This window comes from Ursus arctos, unplaced genomic scaffold (genome assembly GCF_023065955.2).
Source record: "Ursus arctos isolate Adak ecotype North America unplaced genomic scaffold, UrsArc2.0 scaffold_3, whole genome shotgun sequence".
Taxonomy (NCBI): Eukaryota; Metazoa; Chordata; class Mammalia; order Carnivora; family Ursidae; genus Ursus; species Ursus arctos.
Window position 1 is genome coordinate 38,230,294 of NW_026622985.1, and position 23,397 is coordinate 38,253,690.

The following is a 23,397-nucleotide window of genomic DNA, read 5'->3' on the forward strand; positions in this document are numbered from 1 at the left end:
CACATCTGCAGTTATTTTCTCCTCTGAAGTCTTAAACCCCTCAAAGTCATCCATGAGGGTTGGAATCAACTTCTTCCAAATTCCTGTTCATGTTGATATTTTGACCTCTTCCTGTGAATCATGAATGTTCTTAATGCCATTTAGAATATTGAATCCTTTCCAGAAGGTTTTTAATTTATCCTGCCCAGCTCCATCAGAGGAATCACTGTCTATGGCAGCTATAGCTTTACGAAATGTATTTCATTTTTTCTTTTAAGATTTTATTTCTTAGAGAGAGAGAGAGAACACGAGCAGTGGGGAGGGGCAGAGGGAGAGGGAGAAGCAGTATCCCTGCTGAGCAAGGAGCCTGATGTGGGTCTCCATCCCAGGACCCCAAGATCATGACCTGAGTTGAAGGCACTTAACCAATGGAGCACCCAGGCGCCCCCACGGAATGTGTTTCTTTCTTTTTTTTTTTTAAAGATTTTATTTATTTATTTGACAGAGATAGAGACAGCCAGCGAGAGAGGGAACACAAGCAGGGGGAGTGGGAGAGGAAGAAGCAGGCTCATAGCGGAGGAGCCTGACGTGGGGCTCGATCCCACAACGCCGGGATCACGCCCTGAGCCGAAGGCAGACGCCCCACCGCTGTGCCACCCAGGCGCCCCGGAATGTGTTTCTTAAATAATAAGACTTGAAAGTTGAAAATTACTCCTTGATCTATAGGCTGCAGAATGGATGTTACTTTAGGAGACAAGAAAACAACTTTAATCTTGTCCATCTCTTTTAGAGCTCTGGGGTAACCAGGTGCATTGTCAATGAGCAGTAATATTTTGAAAGGAATCTTTTTTTCTGAGCAGCATGTCTCAACAATAGACTTAAAATATTAAATAAAAACGTTGTAAACAGATATGATGTCATCTAGGCTTTGTTGTTCCATTTTCAGAGCACAGGCAAAGTAGATGCAATGTAATTCTTAAGGGTTGTAACATTTTCAGAATGGTAAATGAGCAATGACTTCAACTCAGTTACCAGCTGCATTAGCCCCTAAGGAGAGAGTCAGCCTGTCCTTTGAAGCTGGGCATTGATTTCTCCCATCTAGTTCTCAAAGTCCTGGATGGCATCTTCTTCCAGCAGAAGGCTATTTCATCTATATTGAAAATCTATTGGTTAGTGTAGCTACTTTCATTAATTATTTTAGATGGATTTCTCTGGATAACTTGGAGCTCCTACATCACTTACTGCTTCACTTTACACTCTGGTCTTATGGAGAAGGCTTCTTTCCCTTAGACCTCATGAACCAACTTTTGCTAGCTTCAAACTTTTCTTGTGCACTTCCTGACCTCTCTCAGCCTTCGTTGAATTGAAGAGTTAAGACCTTGCTCTAGATTAGGCTTTGGCTTAAGGGAATGTTGTGGTTGGTGTGATATTTTATCTAGACTACTAAAATGCTCTCCAAATTAGCAATATCAAAATCAGCTATTTTGGTTTCTTATCTTACTGAAGTAGCACTTTTAATTTCTTTCAAGAACTTTTCCTTTGCATACACAACTTGGCTTTTGGGCGCAAGAAGCCTAGTTTTTGGCCTGTTGTGGCTTTCAACTTGTCTTCCTCACTAAGCTTAATCATTTCTGGCTTTTAGTTTAAAGTGAGAAATGTGATTCGTCCTTTCATTTGAACATGAAGAGCCCATTGTAGAGTTACTAATTGGCTTAATTTCAATATTGTTGTGTCTCAGGGAATAGGGTGGTCTTAGGAGAGGGAGGGAGACAGAGGAATGGCCAGTCAGTGGAGCAGACAGAACACACACAATATTTATCGATAAGGTTTGCCATCTTATATGTATGCAGTTCATGACCCCAAAACAGTTAGAATAGTAGCATCAAAGATCACCAGTCAGAGTTTACTCTAACAAATATAACAGTGAAGAAGTTTGAAATATTGTGAGAACTGCCAAAATGTGATACAGAGAAATGAAGTGACATGGTGTTGGAAAAATAGTGCTGATGGACTTACTGGACAAAGAGTTACTACAGACCTTAAATTTGTAAAAAAAAAAAAAAAAATGCAATATCTGCAAAGCACAGTAAAGGAAAGTGCAGTGAAATGAGGTATGCCTGTATAAAAGTTATGTTTTTTGAAAGATGTAAGTATTTTATCCAAGAAAAGCTTGGACCTTTTTGAAGTCTGGCTCTTTGATAACATTCTTTATTTCCTTTGTTGTTATTTATTCATTTTTATACCTTGAGTCAGCTTTGATAATTTGCTTTTATAGAGAAATGTGTTTCATTTTGGTTTTTGTGTTTAATAGCTATTTATTATATAAAATGTTCTCTTGGATTATTTTTAATTTTATCTCTGAATGCAGGTATAGTTTAAATACTGATGGGAACAAACCAACTATAAAAAGACATATGTGAACTAATTGAGACAATTTGATTATAGAAGACAGGGAAATTTGATTACACACTTGGATTGGATGAGTCCAAAGAAATACTGTTAATTTTTTTAGGCATTGAGAATTCTTTTAGACATTTGATAGTGGCTTTTATTAATTTTATTAATTTATTTTATTAATTTTAATTTTTATCTATTTTTCTATTTTGAATTTTGTTGGTTTCTTTTATTTCATTCATTTTGCTTGCTTTAGGCTTATTTTGCTGTTTTTCTTGGTTTTTGAAGTGGGAGCTGGAATCAATTGATTTGAGACTTTTTCTCTTTTCTAATGTAAGCATTTAGTGCTGTAAGTTTTCCTTAGCAGTGCTTTAGCTGTGTCCCTCTATTTTTAAACTCTTTCATTGCTATTTTTGTATCTCTGTGTAATTACAACACTGTAAATTCCATGAGGGCAGGGAAAGATATTTTGTTTTGACTTTTTCCAGTATTTAACACAGTGCCACATAATAGTAAATGATCTTTGAACTTTAAAACTTGCATGTAGTATCTCAGTTCAGCAGCTTAGCTCAGTAATCTGGAACTGTAAGGAAACAAAGTTAGTAGAAATATTCTCAAAGAGAATATTGCAAATAAAATTTTATTATATGTAATAGAGTTTTCTTTAGGCTAAAAATGTATTGAAAAAGAGATATGGATTAAATCTTACGGAATAAGCCTTTTTTAGAATTCATATAAAGAAACATTTGAATTGTTATAGAGCAGAATTATGAAAATTTAGTCTGAAACCAGTTCTGATCTCTCAGCAACTCTTAACATTTTCAATCTTTCTTGGAGCCATTTTCATTTTTACATCTTCTTTACATCTCAAGATTTATCACTAGAGCAAAACTGGTTTCTTCTTGAATCTGCGGGTAACAATATCTTCTTATCTTCCGTTTAAAGATAATTTTAGAAAGAAAGGGAGAAGGATGTGGAAAGTTGATGGGTGACTATACATGCACGTGTGGTATAATGGGAAAAAAAAACTTTGAAGTGAAATGTGAGTTAGAATCTCAACTTATGTTGGCTGTGTGTTAATTTAATTTCTCTGAAACTCAGCTTCCTCATTTGTAATATGGAGATACTACTATCAAGTTTTACAGTTGTGAGGATCAGAGAAAACAAGTTTTAAACATAATGCCTCATACAGTATATTTGTAAGCATTTATACGCTCTATCACTATGTAAGGTTCATCTCAATTTTGTAAGGAAAGTCTTTTAGGGAAAAAAAGCTACCATATCATTTTAATGTGGTTAGAAATACACGATGAGTATGTAAATGTAGCAAATGAATATCCAGAAAAAATTATAAATAGTAGACTGACAACTTTGGCAGGAAATAGTATAAAGTACCAAAATTAAAAAACAACAAAAAACAAACACTGAAAGCCTAAGATTTTAGGGACTTTATTGCGAATTCCATTGACTTTCTAAAAGCCTGAAAATTGGAGGAAGACATGATCTCATGTAAAGGGCATTCAAGTCTTAATGAGAGGATATTAGTGACTGGGGGCTTGACTAAAAACCAAGCATGAGAGAAGTGGAACATTTATCTACAAGGATAAAAGATCAGTCTGCCCTCAGACTTTTCTGGCACCAGAGTGAGAAGACTATGGATCAATATTTATAGAGTTTATACTTGGTCAAGTTGTGCTTCATATATAAAGACAGTAATAAACAGTCTCAAGCCTGTAGGAATTTAGAATATAGCACCAACGAGCACTATTACAAAAATTACTTGCTGAAATTCAGCCAAAAAACATGACATTAATGAAGAACTCACATATAAAGGAGCTGTAATAAAAGGACTATTAATGAACATAGAATCCAATTTAATACATACTCAAGATTAAGCAGTCATAGGAATTACAGTATAATTTATAGAATGTAAACTATGCAAAATTTTTCAGAATAAAAATAGTTCACAAAAACTGAGTGGGGGAGAGTGCTGATTTCCACAGTTCTCATATCAAGAAATTAATGGGAACTATCTAAAATTAAAATATGTAGTTTTTTAAAAGGGCCTCAATTGCTTTATATTTTTCAAGTCTTTCTTGTCTTTAGGAGGATCATTTAGAGGAGAGGAGTCATATTATAAATGTTTAGCTGACTTTCAAAGTTCATTTAGATTCATTTAATTTTCCTTTTTTCCTATACATTCAAGTAAATCTAACTTAATATGTTAAATCTTTAAAATAGCATGATTAACATTCATTCCAGTTCTGGTAAAACTACAGTAGAGTGGTTAAGAATCTGAATTCTTGACTCAAATTGCTATGTGTGACCTTGGGCAGGTTACTAACCTTTCTGTCTGAGTTTGTCTGTAAATTGAGATTGATAGTCCTTCATTTATAGTTTACAGTTAACCCACATAAAGCGCTTAATACAGGGCTCAACTGTTAGCCACAATTATCTCTCTTTCATGTTGTTTATAAAGATGTTATTCATATCTGTAATGATATTACTAAATGTTATTGATAGTTGTTTCTGAGTGATGGGATTTGGGGTGATTTTTATCTTTTTCATGTTCTATATTGCTTGATTTCTTTTTTACAATGAATAACACAAAGCTGTCCCTTAAAAAATAAAGTAAAAAATATAAATTTTAGTTGTCCCAGCACTTCTTTTGCATCTGAAATCTCAGTTGTCGAGGCTGAAAATCTATATTTTTAAAATGCTCCTGAAATGATTCTGATTACCTATCAGGTTTGGAAAGCAGTTGGCATTGGCAACTTCTCTCCACTTAATTTTAATTAATATATTAGAAGCCCCTGTAATGTACGACTTAGTTACACAAGGTCTTCCAGTCTGGCCTGCTTCAACAGTCTTATTAAGAATCTGAAGAGTTGAGGGTGCTGATTTTTGCCAAAAATCAGAGTAAGGTTTGGGGTACATTGTACCCATAGGAGATTGCTATTTTATCCCAGGAACAAGAAAGAAAAATGGGAGTAAATGGGAATTTAGTCATAAGGCAAGAGTCTTTGAAATTGGAAGGGTATGGGGTAAAAGCAACAGGGATGCTCTGGAGGAGGGGTAAGAGGATGGTAGCCATCCAACATCATCACAAGGTATTTTTTTAATTAAAAACAAATTTTTTAACATCAGGAAGTCAGTTTTTCCTCCACTGACCCCAGAACGGATGTGTTGCTAAAAAAGTGCCACCTCAGCTAAGAAAACCCTATCCATGAATATGTCACTTAATTTACTACAAACAATAAATCCTCCATGCTGCAGAAGTAGACTGTGGATGGACACTTGGGTTGCTTTCATATCTTGGCTATTGTAAATAATGCTGCAATATACATAGGGGTGCGCATACCTTTTTGTATTAGTGGTTTTTATTTTCTTTGGATAAATATCCAGTAGTGGAATTACTGGATCATATGGTAATTCTATTTTTAATTCCTTGAGGAACCTCCATACCATTTTCCACAGTGGCTGCACCAACAGTGTACAAGGGTTCCTTTTTTCCACATCCTCACCAACACTTGTTATTTCTTGCCTTTTTTATTCTGGCCATTCTGACAGGTGTGAGGTGAACTCTCATTGTGGTTTTGACTTGTATTTCCCTGACGATCAATGATGTTTAGCATCTTTGTATCTGTTGACTATATGTCTTCTTTGGAAAAACATCTCTTCAGGTCCTCTGCCCATTTTTAATCAGGTTATATGGGTTTTTTTGATGTGGAGTTGTAGAAGTTATTTCTGTCAGATATTAACCCTTTATCGGATTATATCATTTGCAAATAATCCTCAGGTTTTTAGAGTTTCAAAAGAATCACTTAAACCAGGAGGGATATTTTCCCTGGGATTGCAGATTACACCTTTTGGGTATAAGGATTTCACTAAAGACCAATCTAAATGGGGAAAAGAGGATAGTAGCAAAGGAGAATTTGAGACCCCGTCTCAGGCAAAATAGCAACAAGACTGGGGAAACTTGTTTCTGCTTTTCCTCTGGGAAATTTTATAGGGGAGTTGAGTGAGACATATATACTCTTCACCCATGAAGGCCTACCTTTCTGAACCTTAGAATGCAGTTAAGATAGAGCAAAGGAAGTAAGTAAACAAGTGTCCGCCAGTTTCATGTGGGTAAGTGGGTTAATTTACATCTCCTGTATTACTGAGCAACTTTGCTCACCTCTGTCTTTCCTTTATCTTGGCTTCCCCCTGGGGTTATCCTCAAACGTGAATAACTATTCAAGAGAGGGCCTGAGATCCGAGATATAAGATGAACATGGTGTAGTTCTGTGGCCTGACAATTTTAGTTATAGATTTGAGGATAAATATATTTGCATTAAATACACATATATTAAACATGTATTAAAAGGGATAAAGTAAAAGGTCACATGAAGGTATTTTTTTAGATAATTTTTTACTATAGTAAATATTAATACAAAAAAGTATGTAAATAAAAAATGTAGAGCTTGGTGAATATCAGGAAGATAAACTATGTAACCACTAATTTATTTTGTTAATTGCATACTTTCTTTTTATAAGTGTTTGATCTTTTTCCATCCTTTTGCTCTTAACTTTCTGAATATATTTAATGTGTGTCTCTTATAAGTAACTTGTAGTTGGGTTTATTTTTTTCTCTAGTCTGGCTGGCGATCTTTATCTTTTAATTAGAGTTTTCAGTCTTACATTAACATCATTGGTGATATATTTGTGTTAAAATCAATCATATTACTATTTATTTTCTGTTTATTTCATCTATTCTTTATCTCCTGCTGCTCTTTTTTCCTTGTCTTGTTTTTGATTATTTTTCTATTTTTTCTGTTATGTATTCTTTTACTATTTATTTTAATGATTACACTAGCAATTACATTATACCATTATACATCCTTAGTCTTTTAAGGTCCAACACCAGTACTTTCACCACTTCTGGACAACAGAATGATTTTAGAGCACAAACTCTCTGTGTCCTCACAATTTTTGTACCACTTTTGTCATTTGTTTAATGATAATAGTAATAATATCAGAATATTATGTATATTTATTTATATATAATACACACTGTGTAATATAAAAGAGAAAAAAGGTAAATTTAAGTATTTGGACAGCAAAAAAGGAAAAGAACATGGCAAGCAGGCTTGGGTTCACAGAGGATTCTGGTGTGCAGAAGAGGAAATTCTGTGTGTAAATTCTGACCTACTTACCCATGCCCCACCTAACAATGATTCTCCAAGTTATTACTCATCTATTTTACTGAATTGTCCACAAGGTGTATTTTAGCAGCAACTAAAGGGATAAAAGTTACATATTCTCAGAAATGTTCTCCTATATGGAAAGAATTAACTTTTCCATATGGCTAAAAGTTATCAACTTGTTTTTTTGTGTGTTTTTTTTTTAAATTATCAAGTTTTTTACTCATGGCATGTATATTGCTTTATAATTATAACATCCTGCTAATTTTTTTCTTACAGAAATACACTTTCGGGAAATGGCCTCTAAATCTTGGCTGAATTTTTTAACCTTCCTTTGTGGATCAGCAATTGGATTTGTTTTATGTTCTCAGCTATTTAGTATTTTGTTGGGAGAACAGGGTGATACCCAGCCTAATATTCTTCATAATGATCCTCATGCTAGGCATTCAGATGATAATGGACAAAGTCATCTAGAAGGACAGATGAACTTCAATGCAGATTCTAGCCAACATACAGGTATGGTTCACTTTATTAAGGAGTAAACAGAAATAGTATTTATCAGTCTGTGTAAGTGTTGTGAGAATTGGAAAAAGCTATTTATGTGAATTTTGTTATACACAATATTTTTTTATGAAAATGAACTTAATTCCCAATATTTAATGACAGCTCTTGGTTTGCCTCAGGAAGGAAATTGCTAAAACCCAGATTTATTTAGGGAGTAAGATAGTAATTTTGAATTTATTTTTAAATAGAGACCGTTCAGAAACTGTGATTCGGGAAAGGCAAAACTTTTCAGATTAGAGGTTTTTTAAAAATATTTATTTAGTCTGACTTTGTTATCATGGTTTATATCTGTGTCCTTGGTGTTTCTGCTATTGTCTTGATTTGGTCTTAGTTTTTGCTTAGTCTTGTTCTGGAGAAACTCAAGAGGTATACATAAATCTTAATTTATGTATAATTTTTCAATTTCTATTTCTATCAGTAACTAATATAACTAATCTTTTCACGTTTTAAGAGGCATTAAAAACTAGGGAGGTAGAAACTTAGGTTGTGTTATAATGACTTCATTTTCTCCTGGTCACCTACCTTTAACTGGATATTCTCAATTGCGTCCTCTACATGCCAATATTTAAATGTTGGTTTTCTCCAAATTTCTGTCCTTTGCCTGTTTCTTTGCTTGTGTGTTATCAATTCCCATAATTTTAGTTTCCATCTACTCTTTACTGTCTTTATCTTAGCCCGGTTCCAAACACTGAAAAAACATTAACATAATTCAAAGATCTCTGTAAATGTGATTTATCTGACAATAAAGAATACAGCATCTTGAAAACAATTGGAATTCCGGGTTGCAGAGGGTCCCTCCATTAAGAATTGTTTATCTCTTTGGTAGTAAATTACTTCTTTCCAACCTCTCAAGCAGAGGCTGAGGGATGAAGTGTACCACATCCTGGTTGAGTTGTATGAACTAGCAAGCACGTGCATACTATTACAAATTATGTCATGTTGTGTAAGTGTTTATATAACTGATTCAGCTCTGAGTAGGTGCTCTTTGTTCTTAGAGCAGTTTGATCACTGTACACTTGCTCTACAGCCTTGCTCCAGATTGTTAAAGGATTGGTGCCATGCTTCTCTACTACTAGTAGGCTGTATCAGGTCAGTGCAGGCGCTTATATTAGGTACCTGCTTATCCTGCTGATGGTCCACATCTGCCTAAGCTAGAAACTATGAAGTCATGGTAGGTGTTTTCCTTCACTTACCAATCAACCCCATTCGTTATAAGTTCCAGCATTCTAGATCTTTACCATTTTTCAGATTTCCTCTCTCAGTTCATTTCCCCTAGTTCAGGCTTCAGTTATACCCATGTACCTGCACTCAACCAAACTTCACTATACCTTTTGTCCTTTCTTATTGTGAGCTTCTACTCATTTAAAGACCTATTTTCTGCATCATCTCTATTTTCCCTGATTTTGCTTTATCTCCCCTTCTCTGTTCCAGCCAGGTTCCCATTCACTGCTCTACAGGTTCCCAAGCCACTGCTTTCTTTTTCTGCAGCACATTGAACCCTTTTGCATACCTCTATTGTAGCATCTCTCTTAGTATGTGTCAAATGCTGGTTTGCATGCAAGGTCCACCTCAAGACTGAGTTCTTTTGTAGCAGGACATGTGTAGTACTCATCTTTTCATCTCCTTTGCCAGCACATGCCTACAACAAAAGGAGAAAGAATATCTATCAGATCCCAGCAGTGGGGAGAAGGTTGTCTTGTTCAAAGTGAAACATTGAGAATTCCTGCATCTACAATTCTCCCTGTGCATCCAGTATTTAGTTTATCTATAGGCAGGAGATTGGGCTCCTCAAGTACATGAAATGTGAATGCTCTCTGACTGAAGGGTGATTCAGTCTGTTTTTGAATTGTGAATTATTGATTTTTCAGAGGGACATGAGAATACTTTTGAAAATTCCATGCCCAACCTCGCCCAACCTTGTCCAACCTTGTATTAGCTCTCCATCAGTTAACTAGAAATTTAGCGTCCAGTTCATTTTTCACAGGAGTAAGCTTTTGTAACTCACTGGTTGACCTTAACTTTAAGGATATGCTTCCTTAGGATTGTGCCTAGGGCGTTACTACAAAAAGTGTGGTTTTGTAGTCTCATGCTGGTCCACAACTAGATAGGTATTGAAATTGGAACTGCACAGTTAGAAACTTTCAGGGTAATTTAACAGAGTAATTTTGTCTAAGTCAAAAAATAAGAATTAGGATTTGTATATTTCTCTTTTTAGTTTTATTTTTCTAGTAATTCATTTTTAGCATATTTATAAAAGCATAGGTCTCTAACTATTGGACATAAAAATTGATCCTTCACCAAGCACTGATCTAGAAACTTAAAATTGGACTCTTCCTTTAAACCAGTGATACTGAGAATGTGATCCTGGCCTGACGGTCTGAATTGTTTGTTACCAGTCTGCACCCAGATAAGGAGCTTGCACCAGGATGTAACTCATTTAAGCTCACTGCTTAGTTAAGTGGACTTTTTTGGAGGTATACCAAGACTTCCTTAATGAAAGAAGTAATATGGTGCTTTATCATGGCTCCCTATTTCTTTACAAAGGAGTACTTTGAAAAAATGTTGCTCTAGACAATCTTGGAAATACTATTGCTGCTTGTTCTGTTCTGTTTCTGACTGATGGATTTGCATTTTGGAATGAAATATATTACTGTCAAAAGTAACCTCAACTCTGCGTTAACTCTTCTTCAAACTGGGGTAATCATGAAAGCCTTTTTTAAAGCCACCTTAGGGTACTTGTATAAATTCATAACAGTTAACTCTTGTGGACTCCAAAATGAACTGTTACTTCAGCAGCATGTCTTTCCTATCCTTCAGAAGTATATTTAGAGCTGCAAGAAATTCCTGTTAATGTTCTGTTGAGAACCAGTTGAAGCTTTCCTTGTAGAATGAAGTGAAAAGCAGAGACTGTCTTAAGACTGTGCTTTATATGTATACCAGTCTCCAAGAGAACTTGTTAAAATGCAGATTCAAATCGAGTAGGTCTGGGGTGGGGCCTGAGATGCTGCATTTCTAACAAGCTCCCAAGTGATGCTGATGCTGTTTGGTCAACAAACCACAGTTCAAATAGTAAGAATTTAAGTCATACTGGCAATTCTTGCTAACTGCGATGGATCTCCTGGATAAGACTAATGTGAAACCAATAAATCAAAATGTCATATTAGGTTGAGTTTTGCTTTCTTACAACTAAGTTACTAATGGTAGAAAGATAAATAGGAGGGGGTTTTTGAAATTGTTTAAGAAGATTTTTCTTCAATATAATTTATTTGAATTTTACATCTATGTAAATATAACTCTAAAATTTTTTTGTTTAATAGATGAGAACACAGACATCGCTGAAAACCTCTATCAAAAGGTTAAAATTCTTTGCTGGGTTATGACAGGGCCTCAAAATCTAGAGAAAAAGGCCAAACACGTCAAAGCTACATGGGCACAGCGTTGTAATAAAGTGTTGTTTATGAGTTCGGAAGAAAATAAAGACTTCCCTGCCGTGGGATTAAAAACCAGAGAAGGCAGAGACCAACTATACTGGAAAACAATTAAAGCTTTTCAGTATGTTCATGATCATTATTTAGAAGATGCTGATTGGTTTATGAAAGCAGATGATGATACATATGTTATACTGGATAATTTGAGATGGCTTCTCTCAAAATACAACCCTGAGGAACCCATTTACTTTGGGAGAAGATTTAAGCCCTATGTAAAGCAGGGCTACATGAGTGGAGGAGCAGGATATGTACTGAGCAAAGAAGCCTTGAAGAGATTTGTTGATGCATTTAAAACAGACAAATGTACACATAGTTCCTCCATCGAAGACTTAGCATTGGGCAGATGCATGGAAATTATAAATGTAGAAGCAGGAGATTCCAGAGATACCACTGGAAAAGAAACTTTTCATCCCTTTGTACCAGAGCACCACTTAATCAAGGGTTATCTACCTAGAACCTTTTGGTACTGGAATTATAACTATTATCCTCCTGTAGAGGTAAGTTTAGAAACTTTATTACTATATAAATATTTAGATTGACTTTTGTTTACTTAAAAAAATTAGCAAATAATGTGTTTCTTTAGCACCAATAACTAAGAATCTCCTGTACTCTTTTTATATAGAGTGGCAATGTGTAACAAAATAGATGAGACCATGAATGTCAGCAGTAGTAATTCAGTAAATATTGCTATGGTTATCAACTATTTATTGCCTATGTCAGGGACCAAAAATATAGCAGTAAATATGGCCAAGTTCCAGTTCTTGTGAACCTTGTAACAGTATATCATGAACCTTACATTCTGCATACAGAGACATACGTAAACAGGCAGACTAGTAAAGATAAAATAAGATTTTAGGTAGTGATAAGTGCCCTGAGGTAAAATAAAGTCAAGTGAAGGGATAGAGGGTGACCCAGATTGGAGTAGGGTACCCTAGTTTGGGTGATTAAGGAAGATATCTCTAAGAGGTGACTTCTGAACAGAAATCTGAGTGAGGTTAGAGAGCAGGCTGAGTGAAGAGCCTTTTGGGCTTCAGGAACAATGTATGAAAAGACTTTGAGGTTTAGAAAGATCTAGATTCAAGTCTTCTCCCATTTAATAGTTCAGTGACTTTGGATGGACAGAATTTGCCCAACTTCTGAGCCTGCATTGCCTCATTTGTAAAATGGACCTGATCCACCTGTTTCATTCTATTGTGATTACAGTATAGTACAGTGCCTATCATACTGTAAGCACGTAATAAGCCTTAGCTCTCATTTGACACCTTAGCCTTCATTCTTGAGGATTTTATCTAAGATACATTATTTTATTAAATATCTCAGCTGTTTAAGAAGAATTAATATCTTCTACCCACCAACTAGTTTTACCATATATTAATCTTTTGCCACATTTGCTTCCTTTTTTGAAAAAGAAAAAGGTATAAATACAGTTGAGGCCTGTGTACCCTCCCCAATCCAGTTTTCTTATCTCCTTCCTCAGTGTTAACCACTATCATGTATTTAATGTTCATCATTACCATGTACGTTTCTATCTTTTTTCCTACATGTTTATGTATCCATAAATAATATATAGTAGGGGTGCCTGGGTGGCTCAGTCATTAAGCGTCTGCCTTCGGCTCAGGGCGTGATCCTGGCGTTCTGGGATCGAGCCCCACATCGGGCTCCTCTGCTGGGAGCCTGCTTCTTCCTCTCCCACTCCCCCTGCTTGTATTCCCTCTCCCACTGGCTGTCTCTCTCTCTCTGTCAAATAAATAAATAAAACCTTTAAAAAAAAAAAAAAGTATTGTTTTGTAGGTTTTCGAATAAGTGGATGGAATTATTCCATATTATCCTTGAACATTTGCCCTTTTCATAGAACATTAAAATTTATCCACATTAACATATGTATGTCCTTCATTAATTTAGGCTGCTGTGTAATCTAACATATGAGCATATATAATTTATCCATTCACCTACTGATGCACATTTAGTAGGTCGTTTCCAGTTCTTCACTGTTATGAGCATCAAGCAGTGAGTGATTGACTGAAGGACACCAGGAATCACGAAACCCAGCTTTTAGATTCAGATCTGTTATTGATTAATAATGCATGTAGGCAAGTCATTAGTATCCTATGCCTTCTTTTCTCTGTCCCTAAGATACAAATAATACACTTCATGCTAGCATTCTCATCTTCACAAGCCAGTGTTTTCAGATCATTATCTAGGACAGTGATTCTCAACTGCAGGCTTTTTTGCCTCCCAGAGGACATCTGGCAAAGTCTGGAGACATTTTTGGTTGTTAACTGGGAGACTGGCATTGGGTGGAGGTTGCTACTGGCATCTAGTGGGTAAAAACCCACAAGATTGTAAACCCACTAGATGCTAAACATCTCACAATGCACAGGATAGCTCCCCACATTCCTGATTTCAAGAACGTAACACAAATAGAATGATTTCATTAATAATTTTTAAATATTGATTGCATATTGAAAAAAGAATAATATGGATTTATTCATTTGAAATATAGTCAAATTAATTCCTTTTTTTAAAACTTTTTAAATGTGGCTACTAGATTTTAAACTGCATCATGTAGCTTACATATATCTGTTGAACAGAGCTGATTTGATGATCACAAGTTGACTTATCATTTTACTTTTCAGATTTGTTTCTATCCTTACATTGCCTAAAGGTGTTAAGAAGTAGGCACCAAATAATTTTCCAGTGCCTACGTGGTTGTCCAGAAACCCCACATATCCAGTGTTTGTTTCAAAGGAAAGTTCAGAGAGAAGGTCAGAGAAAATACAGTGGTATTTTTTTTTTTACTGCATTGTAAGCTACCTACTTCCAAATATGAATTATTAAATGTTCGGTATGAATCTTCTCTGGGAACTTGGCAGAATATCTTTCTTCTTGGGTCCTTGCAAAGACATTAGATAGAGTCTGAAGTTTTGTTGGAGTCACCTGGGTGAAACATTCTCTAGATACCAAAATAACCTTATAACTGTTTAATTCTCATGCCAGTTCTGTTTTTTGTTTTGTTTTGTTATGTTTTCCTTTTTTTTTTTTTTTTTTTGGTTGTATTTATTATCTTGTTTTTGTCTTTTTTAAACCTGTTCTCATACAAACTGTTAGGAATCTATGAGAATTATATATCTGGACAAATATTTAACTCTGACCTTCTTACTGAGGACCATCTAAATGTAATTATTTGTCAATAATAATGTCAACATTTCTTGAGCATTTACTATAGGCCAAGCTGGTTCCAAGTATTTTATATACACTATCTCCTTTAAGTAACCATCTTTTGCAGGTGGGGAAATTGAAGCTTATAGAGATTAAGTAACTTGCCCAAGGTCATACACTAGTAGGCAGAATTTGACCCTAGTAGACAAATTTTGGATTCAAACTTAGATTTGATTCAGTACTTCCTCTCTTAAATACATACTATACTGTTTGGGTTGATGTGCAGATGAAGTATTAGGTTGCAGACACATAATGAGCAAGGATTTTGTAGTCATTGAATGCTCCAAAGGTGTCTTTCTGAGGTTGAGCCAAGCAAAAAGTTATAGTGAGAACGTATAAAGAGAAAGCAAAACTCGGAAATAGAGCTTCATCCTTTGTATAGCTGCCCCTTTCATTTGAGGAAGTCTCAAGATTCTTTCAGCAAAAACACTATAGAATATGAAAGAATATTATTTCAGGTAGATTTATTTTAGCAGTTTTCATGTTTAGTTTTAAATCATTAAGAACTGTAAAAACTCTTGGTTTCTTCTACAGGTCTAATAAATAAGGTGCTTCTGCTTTACCTTGCCAACTTTAATGCTTGGTTTCTGTTAAAATTAATGTGTCCTTTATTAGTATGTGAATATTGTATGTTAACTATGTACTATTTCTTAATAATGCCTGTTTCTGCTACTTTTTTAGGGTCCTGGTTGCTGTTCTGATCTTGCAGTTTCTTTTCACTATGTTGATCCTACAACTATGTATGAGTTAGAATACCTCGTTTATCATCTTCGTCCATATGGTTATTTATACAGATATCAACCTGCCTTACCTGAAAATATACTAAAAGATATAAGTCGATCATACAAAAATGAAGAGCCAAAAGTAAAATGAGAACCCTTGAAAGAAAAACATAAATGAAGAGGTAAAATATCTAGCATTGCACTGAAGAACTTCTTCATTTCTGATACAGAACACTGGAATCCCAGTGAGGAATTCTTTCTAAGTGAACATTCCATATTAGAAATCTTTCGTATGAATGACTGTAAACTGAAGCTTTAAGTGAGCTGTGAAGTCTGTTAAAATGTGTTTTGATACAGTAATATATATATATATGAAAAACTTGTGTTTTTAAAATGGTGGCCAGGCAGAGGGACTAGAAACGAGATTTTTGTTTTCTATTCTTGACCACATGTATTATTTTCACTAAGAAACTAGAACATTTAAATTTTCTAAAACTACACTGCACATATTAATAACACACATGATGCTAAATAGATCTGCCTTAAAGAAAATTTTAGAAGGACATAGTGTTGCTTAATGTTATTTATAAACTCAAGACATGAGTTTATATTTGCAGTATGATATAAATGAACCAACCCCCCCCCACACACACACATGCAGTTTTTGTCTAATGAAAATTTCCTGTGACTGTAATTGGCAGTATTTCTTCCAGACTACAAGGTAAGATAAGAATGGCACTTGTCCTAAAGTGCATTAATAAAACCACATTTTGAAATTATATGGGCCTTGACTGTATTATATACTTGGTAATTAGTAGTTAATGTTTTACTGAGTCCCCATTGTCTCTTTTCTAAGTATGTTTATCCTTGAATACGATTTTAATTATTAATATTTATTTACTCAAAGCATTAACAGCATTCTATAAACATGCATTTTAAAATATTTTGTTCCCAAATCTACCCATTGTTAATTGTGGGTAACTAATAAATAGTCAATTTAATGCTATTTCAGGATGCTTTTCTTAGATCAGTGCCACTCAGGAATTACTAAGTGACATTTTAAATTGATTATTTGAAACTCTTTCCAACTACATAATTATAGTTCCTTTTGTTATCCTGTTGAGAGATGAGAATTTGTGCCTTTCATAACTTGTTTGAAGCAAAGTTTAGACATTCATTTTTAGGCTCTGAGGTGGCTATTAGTTACACTGGCAAAATAATTTGAATGTACGATTTTGACCAGAGTTTATTAAAAACATTAGAAAAACAGAGTGCTTAAACAAACTGAAATATGCCACAGATATTAAAAGACCAAATACTTAATTCGTGAACAACAGCCTGAATTTTGATGCTGACTTACTATTTTGGGGTGGGTTTTTGTTTTTTTGTTTGTTTGTTTGTTTGGGTTTTTTTTTTTGATTTTTGGTTTTGCCAGTGGATAATTCTAATAGAGCAGAATACCTAATTCAACACTGTCATCAAAAATATGTTCATAAATATGTCCAAACTTTGTCCAAATTTTAGTGACCTTCTACTTAAAGAATTTCTGGAAGGAAAGAAAATTTTAAGTTTTGTTGTCTTTAGCAATATTATCTGAATATATCATAAAAGAATATTTTGCAGACTTTCTAAAAGTATATTCTTAAATGTTACAAATGATTTACATTTTTTATGTTTATCATTATGCTAATTTTACATGGCTGTCATGCCATTGAATCTGCTGCTTAGCTAAAGAGTTTATTGTGCCAAAACATGTCAACATCGTGTTCTCTTTGGATGATATATCAAAAGGATATTTATCTTGATGACAGTTAGGGGTAATTATGGATTACTCTGTCCACACAGTGAAAAGTCACACCAGTTTTTACCTTAAGTTGTCTTTTGTTGTTTTCATGACACTGTCACCTGCCAGAATTTGAAGGCATTCATTCTATTCTTTGAACAACTCTTCACCTTGGTGTGGATATGAATTTATTTGCAGTCCATATATGCTACTTTCTAAAAACCTTAAAATTTACTCATAGGAAATTAACATTGTGATGAATCTTGGGGTCTGGGGTCAGACTGCCTGCGTTTAAATTCTTTATCATTTACTAGTTTTGTAACCTTGAGCAATTTACTTAATCTCTCTGTGCCTCAATTTTCTCATCTGTAAGTTAGGGACAGTAATACTACCTACCTCACAGGATTTTTATGAAGATTAAATGAGTGAATATATGTACAACTTTTAGAATATTTGTCTGGCCCAGACTATGGAGCAATAAGTATAAGGTTTTATTATTCTGTTACCTTAGAATGTAAATATTCTAAATGAATGAATCTGCTTTAATCAAATTAGATAATGAAGGAAATATTTCATACATTTCTTATAATAATTAATAGCTAGGTTTTATCTAATGCCTACTGTAGGCCACATAGTGTGCTTTAGATATTCTATGTGTATTAGTGTTAATCTTCACAAATTGGGTGTTCTTCTTATATTGTAGTTGAGAAAACTGAGGCTCAGAGAATTTAAGTAATTTTTCCACTGTCACAGAGCAAGTAAGTAACAGAGCCAGGATTTATTCTCAAAGCCTGTGTGTTCTTTGTTCCATGTCAGCCTTGAGGTTAGTCATTTAGCACTATTTCCATTTTTACTTATTAACATGTGTGATCTGATACATCAGCCAGTAATAGACAAATTAACCAGCCAGATTGTCATAGTGGCTCTCAAATTTTGGTTCTTCTACTCTTGTCTGGGAGCTTGTTAAAATGCAGATTTCAAGACTCCAGTCCCAGAAATGCTGATTTTAGCATGGGGTCCATCAGGATGCATTCTTACCAGATTCCCTTGGTCAGTGGTTCTCAAAGTGTTGTCGTCCCCAACTAGCAGTATTTGCATCATCTGGGAACTTGGAAATGCAACCTCTCCTGGGCTCCACCCCAGACCTCCTGAGTCAGAAACTCCAGGGGTAGAAGCCAGCAGCTGTGTTTAAACAAGCCCTCCAGGTGAGTCCTACTCATTTTAGTTTGGGAACCAAGACCTGGGTGATTCTGATGCACAGTTGGAATGCACTGAAGAGTTATTGCCCCTTAAGTAGGTATCTTTCAAAGATTTAGATGAAGCATGTTCTAAATCTGTGTCGTCCAACGTCATACCATATTAAATGTGAGAGACTTTAAAGATAACCTAAAGGGTCCGTGGATCATTCATTTTTTGACAAAATTCTTTAGCTTCTTCAGAGTGACTAATACCAGGGCCCACAGTAACATGTAATTCTCCAAGTTTAGTAATTTCACAATTGGGGCAGGAAGAGTTTATTAAGTACTAGTAAATACATAATAATTCATTAAAAGCATACCTAAATGAGTGTCCTCACTTGTTAGTAAAATAGTTCCAATTGTTCATAAAAAATTTTAAATGGAGGTATTAAAGTACTACTTTATAATATGCAGAATATTTTTCTGCTAATTCATGCTATCAGAATTTCATCACTTTCAAGAATCAGTTGACTGTCCTATATGACCTAAATCAGCAAAAAATTCTCCAGGTATTCAGTAGAGCACATACAAGCAGATTTCATGATGATACCTTACCATCTTTTAAATTAAGATCTTTGTCATTTGGATAGATGATTTTAGTGTGGTCTCAAAACAAGGTTTTTGCTAGCTTTGTGTTTCCCAGTAACAGTGTACTTGTATTTCAGGTGGGAAGTTCATAGGTGATACCAAGCAGATTTTTGTCCCAGAATTCAATTACTTGTTTTTAAATATCTTAAATTTCAGAGGAATTTTTGTTACTGTAAGATGATTCAAGATAAATTACTGGCCAGTTTTTAATATTTTTTGAAATACGGTAATTGCATTTGAGCATTAAATTTGTTAACTGATTATTTTCATAATTGTTTCTTGAGTATTAATTTTTCACTTCCTTGAGTCTATCAAACTATAGGATTTCCAGACTGAGACTTGAAAAAAATGCCTCACTTTATTGATTAGATCAGGTGTATCCTTTTGTTCCTCATTTACATTTTCAGTTCCTTATTCTTTGACAATTTCTTCTTTGTATTTGTTGCTCTTTATTTTCTTTACAACTAATTTCCATTTTCTAACTACTCTTAATGCTGCCTTTGCAAGGTTAATTTGGCTGTAATTAGTGATTAGAATTTGTATCACTTACTAATAACTTTGTACCTATTAACTTTAGATTTCCCTATGAGATTGGAAGTAAAAAATCTAAGAATAATGCCTGCTGGCTCTCAGAATACTTGTCCTACTTAAAAGTCCACAGTTTTAAACTAATTCTAGATGCACCGTTACTAAATGAAATAAAGTTATTTAGATTCCATTCTCTCTACCCTGTTTTCTCAAAAACAAACTAAAAAAACTCATTTGCTTCATTTCTCTATTGTAGGCCTGACAGAAACATTCTTAAGCAATCTGGGGGACAACCTGTGGTTTATTTTATGCTAGATGTAACCTATTGATTTAAAAATATGACATATGTTTATATATTGGAGTTGAAATAGAAGTTTTAATACAGATTTACAAATTCTCTCTAGAGAAATCAACTCTAAAACTAGTTTCAGAAGTGAATAGTGCTCTGTTTCAACTCGTTTTGCCTCACTAGTTTTTAGTTTATATCAGTTCAGTTTAAATAACTTTGCAGGGCTCTACAAATTAATAATCCATATAAAGTATATATTAGAGGGAAACTAATCTTACTGCTAAGCAGTGTGTTATATTACACAGTGACTATTTGTGTTTTGGAATTTAAAAATTATGTAAGGTAGTAGTCTCATGAATGGTTTAAAAATGTGTGGTGACTTGCTTATTTTAAGTGATCCACCAATAAGTCAGAAAAATATGTATTTTTAAATATGTTTTTTAAAGTGCCTTTTGAACATTTTTGAACAATGGATTTAAACAACCACATAAAATAAATTACCGTGTTTAAAGCTGTTTTATCTGATTATTTTTAACTGATATAAGAGTTGTGGGAGAAACTAAGGGGTAGTTTTGGGGTTATTTTACCAAAAATATTGATTTAAATTATTTTCCCATCAAAGGTATTCAATTTGAATAGGCTTAAGTAATTTTTACTGCAATATATATGTCTTTAGAGCAGCAAAATATTCCACCTCTGATTTTGAATAATATCCTTAAAAAAATTAGAAACACTCTGTCATCCAGGTAAGTGTGTGTATGTGTACATGGGGGGGGATGCTTTTCTATCTCTTGGTATATTTTGATCTATCATGTACACTGGAATTCATTTATTCGACTATTCAAATAATATTCAAATAATGCCTAGCATCTACTAGAAATACAGTGGTGAGCATTACCTATAGGATTTCTGTTCTCATAGAGCCTTAAATCTATAGCTAGACAATAAACAAGTTAATAGATGAATGAGCAGGATATTTCAGAGAATGGTGTTAGGAAAAGAAAACAATGATTTGATAGAGCAATTTTCTGGGTAGGGTGTCAAGGAAGACCTCTGAAGAGGTAGTATTTGAACTGAGACCTGATGACAGACATTTTATATACTTGACAAGTTATTTATATTTATGAGGTTTTTTGTCCCTACTATGTAAAAAATAATAATTTTCTACCTTTGCTTAATTATGCTCTGGGCATATGCAAAGGCTCAGTGAAATGCATTTTATAGGCCAAAAACTTTGTGATTTTAGGTGTATTTCATCCAGAGCTCAGGTCTATCTATTGATATTAGATCAGTCTGGTACTTTTAAGATATGAATAAAAATTGACCTACCTCTTCCTTAAGCAGATGATTGCAGGTGTTCATAAGGTCCTTGCATCTAGCCTATCTGCCTCAACTTTCAGTAACCTGCCACCCAATATGTCCCTTATTAGTGTATATGTACATGTATGTGTGTATATGTATAGATACATATAATCACGCTGTCGTTCGGATTCACCAGCTTTAGAAAAGTTGAGGAAATGAATGCCACTTCATATTGTTTCAGTAGTGGAGTTGGACAATTTAATATAGTCAGATAGCTCCATGTTTTCCAGTTAATTGTATTTAGTTGTACTGCTAATTGATAAGTCATTCGAGAAGAAACTTATTTACCTAAATTCATACAGATTTACTACTACCTATTTTAAGTTTTCCAAAGGTATATAGGCCTGGAAAGAATACAGAATTATTGCTTAATTTATCTTCTTACAAAAGGGAAGGGCTCTACCTCAAACATATTTTACTTCAGATCTAATAATGCTGACGATAAAGATTATCCAAATAGAAATTCCTGTAGTATTTAAGACTGAATGAACATTTAACAACTAAAGTTCAGCAACATCGACATTCCCCAGATAAATCTATCAGTATTAGTAAAACATGGAAGTAAACTGTTTTGTCATGAGTTTGTTCCTCATTATTGAATTTAGTATTGCTATCTAGAACTTTAACTACTTTAGTTCTTAAAACTACACTTGTGTTGCATCATTTCTTCTGCCTAAAGAACCACCAGGTGTTTGTACTAGTACTTCTCATTCTGTTATTGATAGCTCTTTTTTTCTGGGACTGAAAATTTGTGCAGGGCATTTATACTCTTTCTGTCTTGTATATTGCCTCTGTATTGTGCAGTTGAATACAGCAACTTTTCTCCCAATAATGAAATACTCATTGTCTTTTTTTATGAAATTCAGTCCTAGGACTTCAGCTGTTTGGGGTTTCTAATGAATGTCTAGTGACAGATTAACAGTACTTCTCATTTGTAGAACTGCGAGATGATGTGCCATTATAGAACTAATTTGAGTGGCAATGTCTTAGTCTTACCAAGTCATTCAGTTTTGACTTTTGTCAGCTTCAAATCTTTTTTCATAGAGCTCATTCTAAACCACATTGTCTTTCCTCTTTCTATTTCTAGAATACCAGAATTACACTCCTGGTAGCATTTAGGTTGAATTTCGCTTCCTATTCATTTTGTTGTTAGACTGTAGAAAGTTGGTGATAAAATCCAGAAAGTAGTTTGAAAGAGAATAATGATCCACTCTTTCCTTTAGTTCTATACAAGGCTATCTTCCGTGTATTTGTACTGTTCAGTGCTGTGTGCGTCAGAGATATAGGAATAGAAAGGCATGGTTATTTTAATAGTTGGATTTTTCTTTAATCAAAATACTAAACCTTAATGTTTAGTTATGATCTCTGGGTTGTGGGATCAAGCCCCACCTCATCTCCCCGCTTAGCTGGGAGTCTGCTTGAGATTCTCACCCTCTCCCTCTCGCTCTCTTTCTCTCTCTCTCTCTCTCTCTCTCTCTCTCTCTCAAAGAAATAAATCTTTAAAAATTTTTTTTAAAAATAATATTTACAGACCTTGTTGCCTGGTTACAGAAGCAGGGAAAAAAAGGGAAATAATTGAATCACCTATATTTTCTTAATGATCCTAAATTAGACATGTAGCTAGCTATTTCTGAGATCCTAAAGTAATCATGCTATTTGGTGTTTTTTTTTCTCCTGAAAGTTTCAATCTTTACCGGGTTAGACCTTCATTCTATCTTTTATTGTCTGTAGACTCCCTTAGACTACTAAATTTTCAGATTTACCGAACGGAAAACTGGTGTTCAGAAGTCGAATGACTCAGAACAAGTGAAGCAGAACTGAGTGGTGAGATTGAACCTGAGTCTGAAGTTTGAAAACACATCAAGATCCAGTCTTCTTTATAATATACTGACTTAGAGGGTAGAAAGACAAAAAGACTGCTGGGTTCACATAGTTTTAATTTAAGATCACCAGGGACCTCTTTAAGGCTAATCAGTTGCCTCATAATTAAAATAGTGCTTATTTAAGAATATTAATAGAGTTTTTGTTGTATATTAAATAGAAATTTGTCTTAATTC

General features: G+C 34.3%; 1 protein-coding gene across 3 annotated transcripts in view; it reads left to right on the forward strand.

The window, feature by feature from the left end:
• C1GALT1 (core 1 synthase, glycoprotein-N-acetylgalactosamine 3-beta-galactosyltransferase 1) overlaps positions 1-20,489 on the forward strand; it is a 30,307-nt gene extending 9,818 nt beyond the window's left edge. For all 3 annotated transcript variants that reach the window (XM_026506273.4, XM_026506291.4, XM_026506281.4), the window contains exons 2-4: positions 7,839-8,075; positions 11,441-12,108; positions 15,512-20,489. In XM_026506273.4, the coding sequence (XP_026362058.1) occupies positions 7,839-8,075; positions 11,441-12,108; positions 15,512-15,703 (1,097 nt within the window). In that variant the 3' untranslated portion in view covers positions 15,704-20,489. The remainder of the gene's footprint in view (positions 1-7,838; positions 8,076-11,440; positions 12,109-15,511) is intronic.
• The last annotated feature ends 2,908 nt before the right edge of the window (positions 20,490-23,397 follow it).